Source organism: Notolepis coatsorum, assembly GCF_963971535.1.
Source record: "Notolepis coatsorum genome assembly, chromosome: 16".
NCBI lineage: Eukaryota > Metazoa > Chordata > Actinopteri > Aulopiformes > Paralepididae > Notolepis > Notolepis coatsorum.
The window spans coordinates 81210478-81234427 of NC_140180.1; the positions used below are offsets into that span (position 1 = coordinate 81210478).

The following is a 23950-nucleotide window of genomic DNA, read 5'->3' on the forward strand; positions in this document are numbered from 1 at the left end:
TATTGTAAATACAGTTACCTTTGTATAATGGTGATAGCCGTGTCATAAGTCACTGGATTGAGACGTGTGTTTTTTTCCTAGACGTTCACAGAAAGGTAAGAAATGTGTTGTATTTTATGGCAATAACATTGAGGTTTGTTTGACCCGTGAGATAAACACGATATTTCACTGTTCACTTTGACTGTTTTGATAGTATACGCCAGGATACGTCTTGAACACGCTCACAACACTTTGACTTGTGTAAAAGTTTCAAATAATAATGGGGGCAAACAACGAAACAATAACAGGCTCCAGACTTGAACTAAAAGGTTTCAAAACAAACAGGCGCAGCAAAGGGGTTCAAATAAACTCACATTTATTCTAAACAAAGTCTTTCATTCAATCTTTTGTTCAATCTGCGCTGTGTGTGTGTGGAGCGAGCGAGCGAGCGGTTGGACATCTGTATCTCAGGCCCCGTTTAGACGAGCGTTTTGTGAACAGAAACCGCAAAAGTCATCTTGCGGTTTCACTTTTAATTTTACGTTTAGACAAGCGTTTTGGAGTGGAATTCTCCGTACAGACGACGCTGTAACGACGGAGACCCGCTGTCACACGATTGGCGCATATGTCACATGACGTGCTGTGAAGACCCGCCCTACTCTGCCTCTGATTCGCAGACTGTGGATGGGGAATGTGATTGCACCAAAGCAGAGTCACTCACAGACAGTGGGTCCACTCACGCCGCGGGACAGATTCTTGTGTATTTAACCCTTTCACTGCCACACGACAGCCGGTTGTGTGATAGTAAAGGGGTAACCTTCTGTCGTGTGGCAGTGAAAGGGTTAAAAGTACTGCCAATGTAGCCTTCAGGTGATCTCCGTTGATATAAGTCAGACATACTTGCTTTGTTTACGTCTCGGCTACTGGCGCATACCTGCTACCTGTGACGTAAGCAGTACGCGCGACCAGAGCCGTGACAAACCTTTCGTCATCGTTTTAACAGATTTATACGGTTTGACAGTTTAGACGAAAGCGCAAAGCTTTTGCGTTTCTAGGAATTCCACCCTGGAAGGTAGTCTCACTTTTTTGCGGTTTCACCCCGTAAAAACGCCGTTTCCGTATAAACGAAAGGCACATCCGTAAAAATATTTTTGCGGATTCACCTGCTAGCGTTTCCGTCTAAACGGGGCCTCAGTCTTCTGGCATGTTTCAACACACAGCTGTGCCCTAATTAATAGAGGACCATGATGCTCCTACAGATAGGGTTAGGGTCTTTACTCTTGGCTACATTTGAAAAAGAAACACAACATCACTTAATACAGACTGTATTGATCTAAATAAATCTCGGCCCGGTACCGATTATTAAGGGGTTAAGTCAAAACAAAATCATGTTAAAGGAGTTTTGTCCATCCCTAGTAGCCACCCTGTCTATTGCTTGGAAATACAATTTCTGATCATTTGTGTATAATGATAACAGTGCATAATGTTACAATAGGTCAATAGGCCAGCAGCTTATTTAGTGTGATTCATTCTCACTGTCAGGAAGCATTTGAAAAGTTGTGTTGTAAATTTAAAAGATTTCACAGTAACATTATAAATTGTAATGGAAACACTGCATGCACTCTATTGTATTATCATCTTTAGTACTGTCCATACATTGATATGACCTAAAAACATGTGTATCCTTACACCTGGAACAGATTTATTCATTCATTCAATCTTTATTTCAACTAGAAAATTCATGGAGGGCAAGCCCTCATTTCTAATGTCATTGAGCGTACAGACATAATAATAAACACATGATAAATACAATAAACAATACAATAAGTGCATTCATAATAGAAGTTGTACAATCAATTAAAAGTATTGAGTTTTACAGTTTGTTGTATGATGTTCCACATGTCAGGAGCACAGAAGCTAAAAGCAGATTTCAGTACAAACTCTAGGTGCTTTAAGTCTAGATATACTACTACCTACTATGTTAATATGTCTATACTACTATCCATGTTAATATTATACTACTACCAGTACCTACTATGTTAACTCATTCAACACCAGACCCGATGATAGTCGTGTTAACTCGCCGACCGTTCAGCGCCAATCACGAGTATAGTCGGGTTTTAATCGTTATTTATTTTATTAGCGATATCCATTCATTTTCATCCATCCAGCCTGATGTTATCGTTGGGACCTGAGCTCGCAAAAGGGTAAATACCGCCGCCTACGCCTTGGAATGGTGTAGTTTCTTTTCTGGGACGATCCGAGCCGTGCGGGCGGGGTTTAAATACTCAGGCGAGGTAGTTCTATACAACGATGGCATGGAACAGTAACCCCGCCCGCCCGCCCATATGTAACAGTCGTAATACGGACCTCCACAAGCAGTATTTGGAATGGCAATCAGATCATTGGATTATTTCTTTTGCATTACATCAGATACAAGGTAAGAACACTATATATAAATGTGATCGTTGATCTGATTTCTACCCCGATCGATGCTGTCTCTCTGTGTGTGTGTGTGTGTGTGTGTCTGTGTGTGTGTGTGTGGCTGTGTGCCGTTGGGTGCAGGAGGTGGGGGGGGGGGGGGGGGGGGGGGGCGCCGCGGTCCAGGGCTCTTTTCATTCTTGCACGAGGAAGGATAATAATGATGATCTAGCGTTGATTTCAGGAAGATTCGATAATCAGGCGAAAAATTACAACATGTTTAGTGTATTCCACTAAAGGGCTATTATTGCGTCTTTTCCTGGAATTACTAAGAATCACCAAAACTATACTCATATTCAAAACGGTATAATGTTGACTGGAAGCAACTCACTGATAATTGACGGGTGTATTAGACCCATAGCTATAATTTAAGATATATTTTAAGCACTCACAAATCTCGCAATCCCCCCATTGATTAAAGCGGTGGCGTTCTAGCGCCCTCTCGCGCACTTAAGCGATGGCGCAGAATGAGTTAATATGTCTATACTACCATCTACTATGTTAATATGCCTATACTACTACCTACTATGTTAATATGTCTATACTACTATCTACTATGTTAATATGCCTATACTACTACCTACTATGTTAACCCTTTGGTTGCCGTTCACGAGAATTCTCGTTTCTGTGGCCCAGCGGTTGAGTGCCGGATAACGAAGATTCTCGTTTCTGTTTTTTTTTTATATTAATATCCTATTTCATGTCACAGAGCTGTATTTTGGCTGGAAAAGGCATATTGGGACTCCGAAGGTGCAGTACCGGCCAGATTCTGGTAGTGGCGCTGTCTTTAGAATGCAGTAACCCCTGTTGCAGACTAGGGCCCTCATTTATCAATGGTGCGTACGCACAGATATGTGCGTAACCCGTGCGTACGATCATTTCTAAGCAAAGTGTGGGACTTATCAATTTGAACTTGTGCTTGACTTTGTGCGTATATTTACGCACAGCTCAGACCGTGCGTACCTGGCGCCCAGAGGTAGAATATGAATACTGCAACGCGGAAATAAGCTTTTGTGCATTAGTTTGACGTGTTCGGTATGACCCGTAATTCATTATAGTTAATTGTAAAATAGCGACATTAGTGTAATTATTGTCAAACCCTAAATAGCATTTGGAATAGGTATTTCCGAATTAATTCAGCCTGGTTCATAGCGTTATTATAGGAATACTCGCTGTGTGCCCTCAGATGTTTTCAGAGATATAGGGCAGTCTATTTGCAGAGAGAGAACATAATAATATTAAGTAGAGTCCGCTACCCGAGACACATTCTCCTTGATTTGTACCACAATTTGAGACCCAAATTGGAGCGTGGAGCAAAACGCAGTGTTGGATGTCGTAATTTCCCCAACCCCCAACTACATACAACATCCATATATCAATAACAGGAGGCCAAGAGATGAATTTACGCCAGGTTACCCAACATAGACTGTACCCATGTAGCTTTCAAAGCTCCATCAATAAACAAATCCAGTAATGTGAACAGGATTCCACTCTGTCAATGTACAGATAATCTGCAATGCGCATTTTAGCTGATAATGTCGTTGCCGGTGGCTGGGAGGAACACGACTCATTCAGGCCTAATTGTATTTCATTCAATTGTAATGTTATTAGTGGGGTATCTGTAATTAAAACACCACTTAAATGCAGATCAGGGTTATCCACTGAAGCCATAATGACTGACTAAAACCACGGAGCACACAATAGGCATTGTAGAGCGCAGAGTTGGCCTGCTGAAATTGATTTCATTTCAGTCATTACAGTGCTTAATGTCGGGTCAGCTTGTCATTTATTTCTGTCAATGTGCTGGTTCCGTAGCAGGACTGAGTCAGTCAACATCCTTGGCTCCCGGCGCACCGAAGATAGTCTACACGCCCCCTCCTCCTCAGCGGAGTTGTCTGAGAACTTGACAACTTCATTGGATTTATTTATTCTCTAAAGATATCTATAATCATACGATTAAATGTTGTTTAAAATAAAAAGTGAAATACTATTATTTTGTGTGTCATGTTTCCAAATAAGATTGGTCACAACGAAATGCTTTCTAGCTTCAATGTGTTGATTAGAATAGATGACCTCTGTTGAAACTTCACTGACAGCGAGATTGATCATGGAGGACTCGCTCTCAGTGAAGTTTCAAGTCCGCTTAGTCCATTATTCTACATTTCATGGGGGTGTTTCATTACCGTATATATGGTTAATTACGGGCGGTTCTATATGCAAATACTTAAAATCGTGCACGAGCGCGGAGCGTAGAACAAGTGGCATTTATCAACACAGAGTACTTGCAGGTGTGCATAGGACCTGTGTACGCACGTGTGATAAATCCCAATTTTTCTGTGTGTACACACATTCTAAATTCCGTGCGTAGGAACGGAAATAGAACACTTTCTACGCATTGTTGATAAATGAGGGCCCTGGTGTCACACTGACAACGCCTCGGGCAGACTTTTCTGTTAGCCTGAAGCGAGGGCTTCACCAGATCACATGGAATACTTTTTGGGATGCCGGATTAATTATGCTGTATAGCGCTATGGCGTGTGCCAAATGGACTTATGATCTACCAGATGGTGATCAAATAATTGGAAAATTCTTTTTGGAATCCAACCGGCCAAAGGTAAGAGCAATTTGACGTCAATTTCAGCTTGATCGTGCAAGGATTTCATAGCCATACCCCAGTTCAGTGTATGTTGTGGTAATAACAAATGCAGTTATTGGAAATCAATTAATCACAAACGACCCCCCCCGCCACCCCCTTTCACGCATTCATGATGGAACATAATACCGATCATATGCATTTGGATTTTTAACTGTAGCGTGTGTAGGGACGAAACGGCAATTAATTTAATGTTATTAGCATTGCGCCTTATAAATAGCCTCACAGGAATTATCCCAGATCAATCCGATATAACACTCATATTCACCACGGTATAAAACGGGAACGTATCGATGGAAAAAATATTTCTTTATGGCATATTGAACGGAAGGTTCATACTGTCAATTGACAATGATATTGGATCCATAGCTATAATATAAAATATAGGTTTAGCTCTACAAACAAGGTGACCGATTACATGGGGTTAATGGGTGGCATGAGTCTATGCACTTCCCGGAAGGGGCGTGGCACTCAATGTGTTAATGTCTATACTACTATCTACTATGTTAATATGCCTATACTACTATCTACTATGTTAATATGTCTATACTACTATCTACTGTTAATATGCATACTACTACCTACTATGTTAATATGCCCATACTACTACTATGCTAATATGTCTATACTACTATCTACTATGCTACTATGCCTATTAGGGGTGTAAAGGTACACGTATCCGTACAGAACCAAACCGTTTCAGTGTGTACCGGGGGCTGTTTTTTTTCACAATATAATATAATAATTATAATTTTTTCTTTTCTTTACAAGTTGATTATTAATTTCAATATAGAATATTCGTTGACAGCCCTACAAGTACAATTAGTTACTGCACACTACATCACCCCTGAGTGGAACATGGAAAGCCGAACTTTCCCCCACTGTACCGAAAACCCGTACCGAACCGTGACTTCAAAACCGAGGTACGTACTGAACCGTGGTTTTTGTGTACCGTTACACCCCTAATGCCTATACTACTACCTACTGTGCTAATGTGTCTATACTACCATCTACTATGCATATACTACTACCTACTATACTAATGTCTATACTATTATCTACTATCTATTATGCCTATCAGGGCTGTACGCTAAGCTTTTTCACTAGGGGCACACTTGCCCCTAAATATTTTTTAGGGGCAAATTTTTAAATAACAATTTTACCATTATTAAAAAAAAAAGTTCCTCCTGCCTCATTACTGTGGTCATTTTATTTAACATTTAAGTGCGTTTGTTTTCAGGTTTGTATCTTTTATAATGAACCAACTGAGAAAGTGTGTAAATCACTAATAGAACAAAAACAATGTGTGTGCGCGCGCTTGTGTAGTGCTCCTTGAATGAGATCACCACAACACACACACACCATTGCATTAATCAGGAGGACAAGAAACTCTGCATACATTTGTTTCACCATGAAAAGTGCTTTAGAAATCAAATGAATTATTATTGTAAATAACCCCATGAAAGGTTTATTATTTGTATGGGTAATTACCTGCTTCATATTTGTGATGTTACTGGTTTCAGTGTGTGCCTAAAGTGATCAATGTGTTGGGCCGTTTATAGAGATCTATGCCAATTAATGTTTATGTATATCCGGGACTTTTTTTAATAAGAATTGAGAGTCATTTGTATATGTGACCTTTATTTTGAAAACAGTGTTGCGACGCAACCTTATTTACATTTGCGCTTTTGACAGTGAAATGTTCAGTCCAACTTACTTACTTACTTACTTACGCCTTTTACCCCGTTTGGGGCATAGGCCGTCAACAAGGGTTCTCCAAGCATCCCGATCCTGAGCCAACCTCTCAAGCTGGCCCCAGGTGTGTCCCATCTTCTTGGCATCGTCTTCCAAGTCTCTGCGCCAGGTGTTTCGTGGTCGGCCTCTCTTTCTTTTCCCTTGGGGGTTCCACCTGAGAGATTGTCTTGTGATGCTCAGGGATGGTTTACGGAGTGTATGGCCAATCCATCTCCAACGCCGTTGGAGAATCTCTTTCTCTGCTGGCTGTTGTTGTGTTCGTTGCCACAGGTCTTTATTGCTGATGGTGTTAGGCCAGCGAATCTGGAGGATTCGGCGCAGACAGGTGTTTAGGAAAACTTGTAATTTATTGGTTGTTGTGACAGTGGTCCTCCAGGTCTCAGCGCCATAGAGTAGGACTGACTTCACGTTGGTGTTAAATATCCTGATCTTGGTTGTGATGGAAATGTCTCTTGAGCTCCAGATGTTTTTTAGTTGGAGAAAGGCTCCTCTGGCCTTGCCAATCCTGGCTCTCACATCAGCATCTGTTCCACCTTGCTTGTTAACCATGCTGCCCAGGTATGTGAAGTTGTCTACCTCTTCCAACGCTTCTCCTTCCAGAATGATGGGTGATGTGTTGTCAGAGTTGATTCTCATGACCTTGCTCTTCCCTCTGTGGATGTTAAGCCCAAGCCGAGTAGAGTTGTCAGCGATGGTACTGGTCTTTTCCTGCATCTGCTGCTGGGTGTGAGAGAGAAGGGCCAGGTCATCTGCAAAGTCGAGGTCTTCTAACTGCGTCCATAATGTCCATTGTATGCCATTTCGTTTCTCTGCCGTGGATTGCTTCATGACCCAGTCTATTGCCAGCAGGAACAGAAATGGTGACAACAAACAGCCCTGTCTCACTCCAGTTTTTATCTGGAAGGCGTCGGTGGGTTGACCGCCATGAATTACCCTGCAGGTCATCCCCTCATAGGAGTTCCTGATGATATTTCTGTACTTCTCTGGCACTCCGTAGTGTCTGAGTAGCTTCCAGAGGGTCTCTCTATTTACGCTGTCGAAAGCCTTTTCATAGTCAATGAAATTAATGAATAGGGGTGAATTCCACTCTAATGACTGCTCCAGTATTATCCGCAGTGTTGCAATCTGGTCTGTGCAGGATCTGTTTTTGCGGAAGCCCGCCTGGTGGTCTCGTAGCTGTGGGTCGACTGCGTCCTTCATCCGGTCCAGTAAAATCCTGTTGAATACTTTTCCTGGGATGGAGAGTAGTGTGATCCCTCTGTAGTTTGCACATTGGCTCAGATCTCCTTTCTTCGGTATTTTGACGAGGTAGCCCTCCTTCCATTCTGATGGGATGTGTTCTTCTTCCCATATCTTCTTGAAGAGAGGATGGAGCATCTCTTCCATCGTCTCTATATCGGCCTTCAGTGCTTCTGCCGGAATACCGTCGGGTCCTGCAGTCTTGCCGTTCCTCAGCTTCTTGATGGCTTTGCGGATCTCTTCTTTTGTTGGCACGCTGCAGTCTATCAGCAGATCCCTGTCAGCTTGGTGGATGTCTGGTGTGTCCTGTGGTGCTGGTCTGTTTAGCAGTTCCTCAAAATGTTCTACCCATCTTTCCTTTTGTCTTTCCTCTCCGATGATTGGCTGTCCATCTTTGTCCTTAACTGGTCTTTCTGGTTTACTAAACTTTCCTGACAGCTTCTTGGTGGTGTTATATAAGTCTTTCAAATTTCCATGTCTAGCTGCTTCTTCAGCCTCTGCCGCAAGACTCTCTATATAGTCCTTCTTGTCTGCCTTGATGCTTTTCTTAACCCTTTTTGTGGCTTCTGTGTACTGGTTTTGTGCTTTGACCTTTTCGGCTCTTGTTCGACTGTTGTTGATTAGTGCCTTCTTCCCTTTCCTCTCCTCTATCTTCCTCAATGACTCTGCTGATATCCACTCCTTGTGGTTGTGTTTCTTCGGGCCCAGTACTTCTTTGCACGTTGTACTTACTGCTTCCTTCACAGACTTCCACTTCTTGTCGATGTTTTCCTCCTCTTCTTCAATCAACTCTTGCAGGGCTTGAAACTTGTTCCTAAGTGTGAGTTTGTATTCTTCTAACTTGGTTGGGTCTCTCAGAAGTGCTGTGTTGAATGTTTGTCTCCGATTATTCTCTCCCGTCCAGTTTTTCTTTAATTTCAGCTTCAGCCGGGCAACCAGGAGGTGGTGGTCTGAGGCAACATCAGCTCCTCTCCTAACACAAACATCTTGAAGGGACCTCCTGAACTTCTTAGTGATGCACACATGGTCTATCTGGTTTTCGGTGTTGAGGTCCGGTGAGATCCAAGTAGCTTTGTGTATCCTTTTGTGGGGGAAAATGCTTCCGCCGATGACCAGGTTGTTAGTGGCGCATAGGTTTGCGAATCTCTCCCCGTTGTCGTTCATCTCTCCTATACCTTGCTTTCCCATTGTCTCCTCGTAGCCTCTGTTGTCACTTCCTACCTTGGCATTGAAGTCTCCCATTATGATGTTGATGTCTCTTTCTGGGTATTTCTGAATGATGTCCTGTAGTCTGCTGTAGTATTCTTCTTTTCTCTCTTCATTGCTGTCATTTGTAGGGGCATAGCACTGGATAATGTTCATGTTTATTTTTGCCTTCATAGTTCTAAAGGAAGCTGCAATGATCCTAGGACCATGTGCTTCCCATCCAATAAGTGCTCTCTGGGCAGCCTTGGACAGCATCAAGGCCACTCCCTGGGTATGGTGTGCATTGTCCTCTTCATGGCCTGAGTACAGTGTCATCTCGCCTGTGGCGAGCCTCTTCTGGCCGGATCCGATCCACCTTGATTCACTGATTCCGAGTATGGCAAGATTGTAATTCCTCATCTCGGCAGCCACCTGCGCAGTCTTTCCGGCTTCATACATGGTCCTTACATTCCATGTTCCGATGGTGGTAATGGCCCTGCTTGAGAGAATGGTGGTCGGCAGGGTAGCTTCCGGATGTTTCCGGCTTTCACTACACTGCGTCATACTTCCTACCTGAGGTCCATCCTCTCTCAGAGCCGGAGATTCTTGGTTTTTCTTTGTTGACGTTTTTGTAGCAATCAGTCCAACTTAGCTCGAAGGAAAGACTAATCAAAAAGGTTTAATTGACCAGTATGAGGCTCTTACGGTAGGACTTTGATTGTTTATAGAAGTGGAATGTAATACTATGCTAAACGAGAAATAAACTGATTTTACCAGCAGTAAAGTTGCAAGCCACTTTCATTTCATATAGGGGAACCGTGACAATTATTAGTATTATCTTATTTGCATATTGTCTCATTATTAGATAGATAGATAGGTTGATATTTTATAAATTTAAGTAGACAGTATTTCACGTCCTAATAGTGGGCTACTACTACTCACCTAATGCATGGCTGAACCTGAACGTTAGAAGTGTCCGTGTCCCCGTCAATCAATCATCACATCATCACGTCAATCATCATCATCTTATCATCTCTCCACATCGGACGTGGTTGTCATAAGATGGACTGATATCCACTCCGTTGTTCTTGCAGAGCAAAATTTGCGTCTTAAATGTATTGAAAGGAGGTGCTTCTTTGGCGATGCAATAGCCCATATTGAAAGGAAGAGAGGCCACATTCAGTTTCGTTTTGCTAGGAATTATGGGATTTGGTGTTGGATGTATAGACTACGCAGATAGGGACATGGTCTTTAATCGCACGATAGACTACAAGTACCAAGTATATAGCGTGACCCAGATTCACTCCACACGCAAATCTTTTTTTTCACTCAGGCTATCGGTGATCGCAGTAAGTTCATTCATTGCCGACAGATTCTTTCATAGCACCACGACATTGTGTCGCACTGTACAGCCTTGGTTGTAGGCTAATGTTTTTAAAAAATGTATCCAATTTGTATGGATTAATTTAGGAGTGAAATGCGAATGAAGGGTTGAAATCACAACTCGCAACGTTGCTCCCAAATAATATTTTCAACTCGCAACGGCCAAATTAAGGGGCAATTTGCGACGAGATCGTCGCAGTGTACAGCCCTGCCTATACTATTACCTACTATGCCTATACTACTATGCACTCAAAGAGTTCAGTACTCAAGTTCGACACTGCAAGACCAACAATACCACTTACTTACCCTTGGCTTCCAGAGGTGTACCCCTCCTGCTGACAATGTGTAAGTCACTTTGGATAAAAGAGTCAGCTAAATGAAAATGTAAACGACTAAACGTTCTTCATTACCTGGTCGTGTAGATCCACCATGATGGGGCTCTGCTGGGGCAGGTGAGCAGCAGGGTGAAGCATGCGTGGAGGAGAGCTGGTGTGGCTATACTGTCTGGCCTCATCTAAAGGAAGCTGCTGGAGCCGGTAGAACACAGGGTGGTGGAAGGCGTCATCCTGGACCAGGGAGCTGTGCAGCACTGGGCGCTCTCGTCTCCCCCACAGGCGTCTCACTGGCGGGCTGCGGGATAGCGTGAGGACAGTGAGCACAAACAGTTTGAATGAATGGTTTATTTTTAAAACAATATAAAAATTATCAAGAAATAACAATTAAAGAATACAAAGATAATTTGCTGTGAAAAGAAAAATAATAAAGTAAGATAAAATAATAAACAAAACAGTCTCGTCTGAAAAGGAATTAACTCTGAACTCCACTGCCTATACCCTAGGCCAGGGGTGGCCAACCTTTTTTGAACCAAGATCTACTTTTTTTATTTACCACCTAGCCCGAGAGCTACCAGCCAAAATTGTATATTGTAAGCCGCCATTTGAGGCTTTATAAAAGCAGCATAATGAACACAAATCTGTCAGTGCCGAGTCCGACCTCATCTTACATAACAAACAGCATTGCTTGTTGTAGTTAACAAGGAGAGGAAGAGTTGATTTAGCAAAAAAAATCAAATTTTATTAATCAAGATCTACATGAAATCAGCCCGCGATCTACCTGTCGATCGCGATCGACTGGTTGGGCACCACTGCCCTAGGCTCTCCCATACTGTGTAAACATTGAACTCTGTTGCCTATACTGTAATTAGGGATGCCCCGATCACGTTTTTTGCCACCGATACCGATCACCGATCGTCTATGAGCCATATCGGCCGATACCGATCGTTTTTGGTTTTTATAAAAAAAAATATATATATATATATTATATATATACTTTTTTTTATTTTATTTTTTATATAAAATATATATATTATATAATTATACTTGTAGTTGTATTATCTGCGAGACATCGCCACCATGCAACAAGTCAAAATGCTCGCTATCTCCACTGTCTGTGTGTATACTCTGCTTTGGTCAAATCACATTCAGCATGCCCTCAGCAGGGTATATCTGCGGCTGCGGCTCTGCAGATATACCCTACTCCCTCACTGCGATGCAAGCCAGGGGCTCGAATACGCATGGAATCAATGTTATAAGACATTGATATCAGGAGCTATCTGTAGCTACTGCTAGCCGGCTAGATAACGTTAAGACAACGCCTCAGTGAACTATTTACTTTAATGGGACATTTCGTTTTGAACAGTGAGCTAACGGAGGTATCATGCACTACTAGACTATTGCTGGAGCATTTGTTGATATCAGGAGCTATCAGTAGCTAGCCGGCTAGATACCGTTAGACAATGCCTCATGCATTAAACTAAAAGTGAATAGTTGACTGGGTAATTTTGTTTAAACAGTAACGATAGCTAGGTAGCTAACGTTAGCTCACAGAGATCCATGCACTAGAGCAGACTATTGCCGGAGCATTTGTTTACACGGTGCGGGAAGGGCAGGAGGAGGGGCAGGAGGAGGAGGAGGGGCAGTGCGCTGCAGCTCTGCGTGTGCCTGAGAGAGAAGTCAGCGAGTGAGATCTTCGCTAAGAATTGGATCATGTTTTTCGATCGGTTTTCACGATCGGCGAAAATAAAGCATTATCGGAATTCACCGATCTCATATTTATACTGAATATCGGCCGATACCGATCGCTGGCCGATCGATCGGGGCATCCCTAACTGTAATCATATAATCTTAACCCCTTAAACCCAGTTCCGGGCCGAGATTTATTTAACGTTGCACAAATAGATCAATACAGTCCATATTAAGTAATGTTGTGTTTCTTTTTCAAATGTAGCCAAGAGTAAAGACCCTAACCCTATCAAAACAGCAGTCAAGTGTATATTTTCACCACTATGTTTGTTTAGCAATGATTTTAAGTGTTATTAGCTAAATATGAGCTCATAAAAATATCTGCACATTGCATCGGAAATCGGAGAATTTATACGTGAGGACAGAAAGCACTCATGAAATTGTTGTAGTCAAAAGAAAGAGGAGAACCAGGGCTTTCGATGGACGTCTACATTTCATAAAACTACACTACCCAGCTCACACCAGCCGTCGACAATGGAAGTAAAAAAAATTATTCTTACAAGCATCGACTGGAATATCGTGTTTAACTGTTTATATCTCACAGGTCGAACAAACCTCAACGTGATTGCCATAAAATACAACGTATATTGTTTCTTTACCTTTCCGCGAACGTCTAGAAAAAAAACGTGTCTCAATCCGGTGATTTCTGACGCAGCTGTCACCATTATACAAAAGTAAACGTACCGTACTTTTCGCACTATAAGCCGCACCTGACTATAAGCCGCAGCAGCTAAATTGAATGATGTGTACATATATAAGCCGCACTGGACTATAAGCCGCAGGTGTTTTAATGTTTAATTACCATATGTAATTAGCATTGGGACACAATACTGTCGGACAAATAACAAGAATTAACTCATTTACAAGTTGTATTAAGTTTAGCAAATAAGGGAACAGATAAATAACATTTCAATGAATATTTTGATTTTTACATTTTTGGGTTTGGTCACGTCAAGTCACATATAAGCCGCACCGTTATATAAGCCGCAGGGTCGAAAAATGGGGGGAAAAGCCGCGGCTTATAGTCCGAAAAGTACGGTACTTGCAGTAGTTTTCATTCACAGTTTTTGCTGTCCTCTACCGGGCGCCTGGTGGTACTAAATCCAGATTAACAGTGGCATCCGACAGAGGCCTTTAAAAAGACATATGACTTGACCATATAAAGCCATTTATAGGCCCGCTATTCTATATTCATATTGCATGTGTCTGGGTGACAACATTTTGTAAATGATCCGCCTTTTGTTCATTTGCTTAGATTTTTACGTCTTCTTGATGTCAAGAAGGTGCTGAATGAGCTCAGTGGCACCTTTTTGCTTTTGTGGTGTTATTCACCGTCAAAGATGGAACAAATTATAATAAGTAGCCTTCGGGAGAGGTGTTAGTTGGACAATGCGTAGGCTACCCGTACATGTCCGCTTCCATTCATTGTGCTAAGCTAGGCTAACATGCAGCCAGATAGCCTTCTACTGAACGCACAGAGAGGAAACTGGTATCCATCTTCTTGTCTCTCTCTGGAGAAGACCGTAAACTAATTTCCCAAATTGTTGGCGTGTTCCTTTAAAGCACCTTGAGACTACATTGTATTTTAAAGTGTGATCTCAAGTTCAAGTTTCTTTATTAGTTAGTTGTCATACAGAAGTACAGAATACTTTTATACAAAATGCTTCTTTCTGTTTCGCTCCAGAGACTGTGCTAGGCAAAAATAGATAATAAAATAAGTATAGCAAGTATAAAATAGAAGTCAAGTACGTAGACAAAAAATTTCAGTATATACATATATACAAAGCTCTATGTAGAGTAGAAGTAACTGAGTTACCATACAATATACTATACAGTGCAAAGCAGAAGTGGGATGAGGTACAATTTAGGTACAATATAATTTACAGTAAGGTGTAATGAGGTATGGGTTGTAGTGCAAATTCTTTACTGATAAATATAAAGTGTGCTTAGGTGTACTAAAGTGGTTAAAGTGGGTGCTGCAGTGAGTTGTATGTTTAAAGTGAGTGTGTGCGTGTGGATGTGTGTGCTGTGAGTGCATTTGATGGTTGTTACATAGTGTTATTGTTCATTGAGCATCCTGATCTATAAATACAAGTATTATTATTATTCATCGTCTATGGCACAGCCCCAGATTTTAACATAGGATCGGAGGGCCCTCTTTCTCTGGTTTCTAGCTTTAGGAGAGAGTGATGCATGTTCACAAATACTCACTAAACAGTCCCTGGGGCACAGGAAGAATGTGATGTGTGAATTCTCAAAATGAAGAGCTGGTTTCTCACCTTCTCCTGAGCTGCACCGGGGTGTTGCAGGGCTCTCCGGGGAACCTCCTCTGGTTCAAAGGGGCTACTGGTGGCCGCCTATTTACAACTATATCCCATGGTCGCATTGGTGACGTCGTGCAGACTAGTCACACTCTGGGAAAGAAAACCTTATGTTGTAGGCACTTGTGTCTCTCTGCCTCTTGATTGTCTTTACCCTGTGAAAACACAATCATTGAAAAATCACACACACAAACATCTCATTACACAACTACCCTACCTCTATCAAACAGGTTTCCTAACTATCCTACCTCTATCAAAGGAGGTTTCCTAACTATCCTACCTCTATCAAAATGAGTTTTCCTAACTATCCTACCTTTATCAAAATGAGTTTTCCTAACTATCCTACCTTTATCAAAAGGAGGTTTCCTCGATCCTACCTTTATCAAAAGGTTTCCTGACTATCCTACCTTTATCAAAAGGAGGTTTCCTAACTATCCTACCTCTATCAAAGGTTTCCTAACTATCCTATCAAAAGGAGGTTTCCTAACTATCCTACCCCTATCAAATGATGTTTCCTAACTATCAAAGCAGGTTTCCTAACTATCCTACCTCTATCAAAGGATGTTTCCTAACTACCCCTACCTCTATCAACGTGGTTTCCTAACTATCCTACCTCTTATCAACGTGGTTTCCTAACTATCCTACCTCTATCAAAGGAGGTTTCCTACATGTATTTGTTGCGGGCCAGCACAAATAAGACTTCCAAAACAGATATGTATATGTTTTGTGTTGCATGTACACAATATTGTCTGCTCTTTGTTTCAAATGCTGCCTGGTTTGCCACCACCACAATATATAGTATATATACCTCTTCTTTTTTTTATTGAAAAGTGCCCAGCCCTCATGGGTTTATAAGACACCAAATATACTGCTCCAGTGTTCCATTCATTATCCCATTACATTGCATTATCTAAATACGAATTACATAAATACAGATTACAGACCAGTCTTAAACAAAGTACTCTGCCTTCTCGCCCAAGCATGTACAATAACATCTTCCCTTCCTGAAGCACAGTGCACATGTATTCATCCAATTCAAGAAAATCAACATACATGGAGGATATTTTACTAAAAAGTACTTCCCTTACATCCTTATATATATTTATATATAAACAGTATTGAGCAACAATTTGTTAACGTTTAATATAAATATAATGACAACACACAACTTTTGAGTCAGGAACAGTCTCAATTTAAGTGAACCTCTTTTTCAAACAGGGGTCGCTGTAGCTCAGAGAACACAGAGAGCCATGTGCTCCAGGAGACAAAGCAACAACAAAGGATGCTGCAGTCAGACCGGTGTGTCCACTTTGCACCGAGTAGAACGTCCAGGCCCCGACAACGTCGTTATAAAACGTTAATACGCAAAAGTATCTGGCATTATTCTGACATCAATGGAGATAGAAGTGTCACAATTGAAAATCATGACCGATTCAATCAATGCCCCCTTTTGTAGCGGACATGGCTGGAGCTAACTGTAGCCCTGGCTGCATGCTGCTAACGTTAGTAGTAACGTTCCATTGTTGCATCACAACAAGCATAATGATGTTATTAGTTCATGTGATCACAACGTTAACGACCTGTCGATCCTCAGTTACCCGTTAAATAACGTTAGCTGACCTAGTATTATTACACCATAGCTTTCTCCTGTTATATGCTGCATGGAGTCGTGTATATGATTAATTGAAATGGGGGTCCCTGGTGTAAACAAGACGAAAGTCTTTCTCTGGTCTGCATCCCCTTATTAACAATTGTATGTATTGAACCGTACTGTGTATTGTACCCATTCTGCAATCTGTTCATACAATTTTCAATCAATCAATAATTTGCAGGAAGAGCCGAATGTTACTGTTAACTGAGTAATGTGTTTTGATTGATATGCCATATTTTTTCCAACACCGAATAGTCTGTGTGTATATTGTTGACTGTTGTATTGTTTGTCATTATTATTGTGTGCTGCTACCCTGATCAGGTCTCTCTTGATTTCAATTAAGACTTATCCTGGATCAATACAAACACAAAACCTGGAAGCCACGTTATATAAGCTAGTTTCCTTGGACTATAAACACCTGAATATGACTATTAAAAGCACAACCTAAAGGCGTCACGTTAGCTCGCTAACCATCATCATGCTATATCTGCTCCATAACGACAGTGTGGAGATGAAGACGGCAGGTGTTTAACGTCCCGTCGAGTTGTTTTGTTATCATTATTGCTAATGATGGACAAGTAACTAGTAGTTAGCTAGGGGGGCTAGCTAACGGGCTAACGAAACTAGCGTCGCGTACACAAAGTAACGTTACCTTTTCTTAACGTTAACTGTTCGTCGACAGGGTTGTTGTCTCTTCCGAGGGGAATTCTCCTCAATTTTCTTTCGACTTTAATAAAAGGCCGAGCTGACATTAGTTACTAACGTTTAGCGTAGCTTTGTTTTTAGTCCAACCACTTGTTTTCAAACAGGAGGAGAGAAAAGCCGTGTTCACTCTGACAAACCGTCACACAGAGAGACGCCGTTACCGAGCGGAGCGGCGGCGGTTGTGATGATGAACCGTCACGTTCAGTTTAGTTAAGTGAGACCGTTGCTTGGCGCGTGTCAGTTTCTTGAACTGCATTGTTGTGGTGAAGCCACGCCCCTTTCCCCCTCAGACCAAGGGAACTATAAAAGAAGGAAAGGCTCCTCACGTCAGAATAATAGACCACCGCAACACTTCCGGTATTTTCAGCTCATGGGAGAGCGCGGGGAGGGGGGGGGGGGGGGGGGGGGGGGTACAAATGTATGAATGAATGTTGATTATAGCCTTGATGTAAGTGGTTGTTGTAGCTACTGCTGTAGACATGATCCAATATACTTTATACTTTTCGACTGAGTCTCCTGAACACTGAGAGACCAACCCCAAGTCGATCGGCCAAGCTATAGTTCTCTCATTTAATGCACATATAAAAAAAAAAATCACCAATATTGCCTTCTTCCATCTTCGTAATATTGCAACAATTCGCCCAATTGGACTCTGGCTGATGCTGAAACCCTAATTCGTGCATTTGCCTCATCACATTCTAGACTTTTTTTCAGGTCTACCCAATTCAAGCATAAAAAATATTCAACTTGTGCGAAATGCGGCTGCACGGATACTAACTAAAACTAGGAAATTTGATCACATCACACCAGTTTTGTCCTCCTTACACTGGCTTTCTATTCAAGCCAGATCTGACTTTAAAGTGCTACTCCGAGTCCTCACCTACAAAATTGTAAATGGGCTCGCACCGCTCTAAAAATCAAATCTACAAATTCCAATCTGGCTTCAGAACATCCCACTCCACTGACACATGCCTTCTCTATTTGAACGACCACATCAAACAAGAGGTGGACGCGGGCAAATACTGCGGCATGGTCATGCTTACCCCCTCCAATGTACAGTAAATGACCAAGTATGGCTTTGTCAATATTCCAGTGTACAGTGTGTCGTCGTCCCCCACCTACCCAACCTCCTCCAATGTACAGTTTCTACGTCAAATGTATATACTCTCTTTTCTGGACTCTTTTTGTATCACAAACAGTACTGTATTTGCAAATCTGGTATGTGATAAATGTATAGATGTAGCAGTACTGTCTATCTGTATGTCGTGTGTGTCATATATGTTATGATGAATTGAAAATGGTGGACCCTGATGTAAACAAGATGAAAGTCTTTCTCTGGTCTGCATCCCCTTAACAATTGTATGTATTGAGCTGTACTGTACTGTGCCCATTCTGCAATCTGTTAATAAAGTTTTCAATCAATCAATCAATCAATGCTGGACCTACAAAAGGCCTTCGAAACTGTCAATCACTCCATTCTGATTGACAACCTAAAAGCAATTGGTTTTGATAGTCTATCAGTGAGCTTAAACAAACACACTGTAGCACCCACTCCACACACTTTATAGCACACACCCACTTTAAACAAACACACTGTAGCACCCACTCCCCACACTTTATATTTATTGATGAAGGATTGCACTACAACTCGACCTCGTACACCTTACTGTAAATTGTACCTAAATTGTACCTCATCCCATTTCTGCTTTGCACTAGATAGTACTGTACATTAGTACACTGCATAGTATTGTATATTATATGGTAACTCAGAACATTGTACATATGTCTATACCGAACACTGTGACCTCATTTTCTTCTTCTAAATTACATGCTATACTATGTTATTTGATACTATCTTGTCTAGCACCGTCTCTGGAGCGTAACAGTAAGAAGCATTTTGTATGAAAGTATTCTGTACTTCTGTATGACAACTATTAAAGAAACTTGAGAACTTGAAACTTGAAACTTGGATGCAATCCTACCTGGAGGGGAGAGAACAGATGGTGGAGGTAAACAGTACTCTATCCCCCCCCCCCTCACAGTGAGCTGTGGTGTTCCACAAGGACCGCTACTGTTCCTAATTTATGCAAAAGACATGTCGTCAGCTTGTGACTGCAACTTGTTCTTGTTCTTGCCCTGCTGGTCTCTGACAAGAACAAGTTACAGGTTGAAAAAACCCTCAGCTCAGAACTCGGCAGAATCTGCACCAACAAAGTCAACCAACAAACAACATTCTTGTACCAGATCTGCTCTCTGGTAAACAAGAATACCCTGAAGATTCTGGCAGGAGCACTCATTCAAGGGTACTACGACTATGCTTGCACCTCATGGTACCAAAGCACCTCAAAGGCGCTAAAAACAAGATTAGAAACATCACAAAACAAACTGGTCAGACTACTACTTGACCTGACTCCTAGAACCCACCTCACCCCTGCCCACTTTGACTACCTAGGATGGCTTAGAGTAGACGACAAAGTACAGCAACTTGCAATGGGCCTGCTTTACAAGATACACTACACCACACACAGGTACCCATGTACATGTCGAAATACTTCCCAAAGGTCAGTGAATACCACGTCCACAACACCAGAGGGAGCTCCACAAATCATGTTCAACCCAGATTCGGCACAAACAAGGGACTAAACACATTTGGAACGCCCTACCCACAGCCATAAAAAGATGTGAATCCCTACCCACATTCAAAACCGCTCTTAAAGAGCACCTACAGGAGGCTGCAATTCGAAACTGGCCACCGTAAATGTCCAAACCATATATATGTATATATTTTCTCCCCACCGTATGTATTTTTTTCTCCCACCCACCCGCCCCCTCCTAATGTACAGTCTCCTCCCCATCATATGTATATATTCTCTGTTAGGATCTATGGGTAACAACAGTACTGTATATTTGCATATTGTATATGTCACAAATGTAACAGTACTATACCTGTATGTCATGTATGTCCCTATGCCATAAATGTCATGATGTCATGTATGTTGCGTATGTCATAAATGTCACTATGAATTGAAAATGGGGGACCCTGATGTAAACAAGACAAACGTCTTTCTCTGGTCTGCATCCCCTTAACAATTGTGTGCAGGGCACGAAATTAACTTTTTGACTCACCGGCCAGTAGATGGGAAAAGTCTACCCGCCAAGAATATTTCTTACCGGCCAAAAAAAATACGCATTTTTGTGTCACATATATAAAAAAAATTCAGTACATTTCAAGTAGATAAGCCATTACGTTGAAGAATACACACTTAAAGAGGCCAGTGTTAAATTTGTACTCTCTCTCTCTCTCTCTCTCTGAAGTCTAAACTTCACAACACACAATCTAAAACCCCTCCCTACCTCCCTCTCCCAAACCGTTCCTACAAAAAATGTTTTATGTTGCATGATCATGTACATTTATTTTGTATTATTTTTTTAACATTTAAATATCAACATTATCTGGCAATCCTCAGTAAATACTATCAAACTCATGTCATCTGGTCTTTTCCGCACGCGCGCGCGCACACACACACACACACACACACACACACACACACACACACACACACACACACACAAACAGAAAGGGCTCCTTAATTGAACAAGTAGAGAGAGGGATGGAGAGAGAGCCCCGCTCAGCTGTTTTCTGTCTGAACAGGATGCTTGAAGCCTTTTTACAACGCATCCGCGTTTCCGGGTTCCCGTTTTGCGCTCTGATTGGCCAGGTCATGTGACATGAGCGCCAATCGTGGAACGGCAAGTTTCTACACTGGTTAAGCTTAGGCACTCTTCGAAGTTGGTTAAGGTTAGAGTCTGTCTTAGAGCGTGACGGCAAGTTCTTTCGCCGGTTAAGCTTAGGCACTCTTTCGAAGTTGGTTAAGGTTAGAGTTTGTCTTAGAGCATGGCGATAGAACAGCAGGTAGTTTGCAGGCTGTTCGATGCGGAAATGGGCAAACGCGCTATTGGGCGCACATGTCACATGACCTGGCCAATCAGAGCGCCGGAAACGCGGATGCGTTGTAAAAAGGCTACACGCGAACAGGATTGGCTAGTTTAGCTTAGCTAGCGGCTAACGTTATTTTCCCCAGACAGAAATGAATGACTAGGATGCCAAGCTTGTTAGAAGCATTGGAATTTACACTGCACATAGAAACAGCATGGGGAAAAAAGCTGGGACTGATTTAGTTCACAAAATGCGACCAAAGCACTCTGGAGCTATGCTTTATGTCTCCACACACAGACGTTTGTCACGTTTCACGAGCTGTTGTTGTTGGGCGTATACGTAGCTACCTTGGGCTACTTCTGATTGGTGAGCAATGAGAGCACAGCACTTCTGATTGGTAAGCATGACTGGCACGCAAGAAAAAAACTTGAATCAAACTTGCTGTATAACGTATCCCAAATCGCAGGCTTTGCGATTTGCTAAAAGGCGACTGTCGTAAGACCAAAACACACCGCAGTTTTAATGATTTTACATGACTATTTTCATTTTGTTACCCGCATGTGGCGGACAGACCTCTCAGTGTCACTCGCCAAACCGAAAATCTGCCCGCCAATGGCGGGTGGCGGGCTCCAATTTCGTGCCCTGATTGTGTGTATTGAGCCATACTGTATTGTACCCATTCTGCAATCTGTTAAATAAAGTTTTCATTCATTCATCCTATCTATCCGATCTCATCTCATGATACTCGCCCACTCGTGCTCTGTGCGCTCACAAAATGCAGGGCTTCTATCGATTATAGGGTTAAAAAGAAATATGCAGGCAAAAAGAAATACGCCGGCCACAGAGTCTTTGTCTCCCGTGCTCCCTACCTGTGGAACTAATTACCTGCACAGGTTGTCTTTCTGCAGACATGGGAACATTTTTTAACCTCTGTCTCTGTCTCAACCGGTCCCATGGAACAGTTTCATACCGCCTTCTGTCTGGCCTGCAGCACTGAACCTTACCTGCTCTGCCCTGACCAATTCTGAGTGGTTTCTCCTGCCCCTGAACCATCGTCTTGTATCTCATCCTGTATACATACGCTTGCAGTAGTTCTTAGTTCTATCTATTACTTAATTTCACAATTTTCTTATATACTTTGATTCTACTGTCACCATGTATGCATATGCTCACTACATGTATTTATTGCTCCATCTCCACCCACTACAAACATGGGAACCCTCTAACTGGCGGGGGGGGGGGGGGGGGCAACCGCGGGGGGGCGGGGGGGCGCTCTCTCGTTGTCGGAACACAGTGTGAGAAGAGCATTTATGCAGGTAAACACCAGAAAAGCTGCTGGCCCAGATGGAATAACAGGACGCATACTTAAGTCCTGTGCTAACCAGCTAGCCCCTGTGTTCACCGCCATATTTAATCGATCCCTGGCAGAGTCAGTGGTCCCTGCCTGCTTCAAGATGTCTACCATCATCCCTGTACCAAAGAAACCCTCCCCAACATGTCTCAATGACTACAGACCGGTGGCACTCACCTCTGTGGCCATGAAATGTTTCGAGAGGCTGGTCAAGGATCACATTTGTGCCTCCCTCCCCAGTGATATGGACCCTATGCAATTTGCATACAGGCCAAACAGGTCCACTGATGATGCGGTCTCCCAAGTACTGCACAGCACCCTCTCTCACCTGGACCGACAGAAGGGGGGCTATGTGAGACTGTTGTTCATTGACTACAGCTCAGCGTTCAACACCATAGTCCCCACCAGACTGGTGGACAAGCTGATCGAGCTGGGTCTGAGCTCCGCTCTGAGCGCCTGGATACTGGACTTTCTGAGCGAAAGGCCCCAGGCGGTCAGGGTGGGGGGTCAGACCTCCAACACCATCACCCTGAGCATCGGGTCCCCCCAGGGCTGTGTTCTGAGCCCCCTGCTGTACTCACTATACACACACGACTGTGTGGCCAAGTTCAGCTCCAACTCCATAGTGAAGTTTGCGGACGACACAGTGGTGGTGGGGCTGATCTCGGACAACGACGAGAAGGCCTACCGGGAGGAGGTTGAGGTACTGGAACGCTGGTGCCAGGACAACATTTTTTAGGAGGAGACAGCAGGAGGCACACACACCACTGAGGATAAACGGGGCTACCGTGGACAGGGTGAGCAGCTTCAAGTACCTGGGGGTCCACATCTCAGAGGACCTGACATGGACAACACACATAGACTCAGTCGTAAAAAAGGCGAAGCAGCGCCTCTACCACCTGAGACAGTTAAGGAAGTTCAGAGTATCTGGGAAGATACTCCAGTCCTTCTACTCCGGAGCTGTAGAGAGCATCTTGACTGGAAACATCACTGCCTGGTATGGCAACAGCACGGCACAGGACAAGAAGGCCCTACAGAGAGTGGTGCGCTCAGCCGAGCGTACCACGGGTATTGCACTACCAACCCTGCAGGTCCTATACAACAAGAGGTGCAAATCCAGAGTCTGCAGGATAATGAAAGACCCTCACCACCCCAACAACAGCCTGTTCATGCTGCTGCGGTCAGGCAAACGCCTGCGAGCACCAGTAACGAGGACAGAGAGACTTAGG

The 23950-nt window shown here is 42.8% G+C and overlaps 1 protein-coding gene across 4 annotated transcripts in view; it reads right to left on the reverse strand.

Annotated features, from left to right (window-relative positions):
* The window catches only part of rnf44 (ring finger protein 44), a 46037-nt gene that overhangs the window by 15027 nt on the left and 7060 nt on the right, over nt 1–23950 (reverse strand). For 3 of the 4 annotated variants that reach the window (XR_014620624.1, XM_084331592.1, XM_084331590.1), the window contains exons 1-3: nt 17381–17542; nt 15036–15232; nt 11086–11305 (exon numbers count right to left, since the gene is read on the reverse strand). Coding sequence is in view for 3 of the 4 variants with exons in the window: in XM_084331592.1 (XP_084187718.1) it covers nt 11086–11305; nt 15036–15142 (327 nt within the window). In the remaining variant the exon portion in view is untranslated. Of the gene's footprint in view, nt 1–11085; nt 11306–15035; nt 15233–17380; nt 17543–23950 lie in introns of those variants that run through there. The other variant, XM_084331591.1, reaches the window with a different exon arrangement.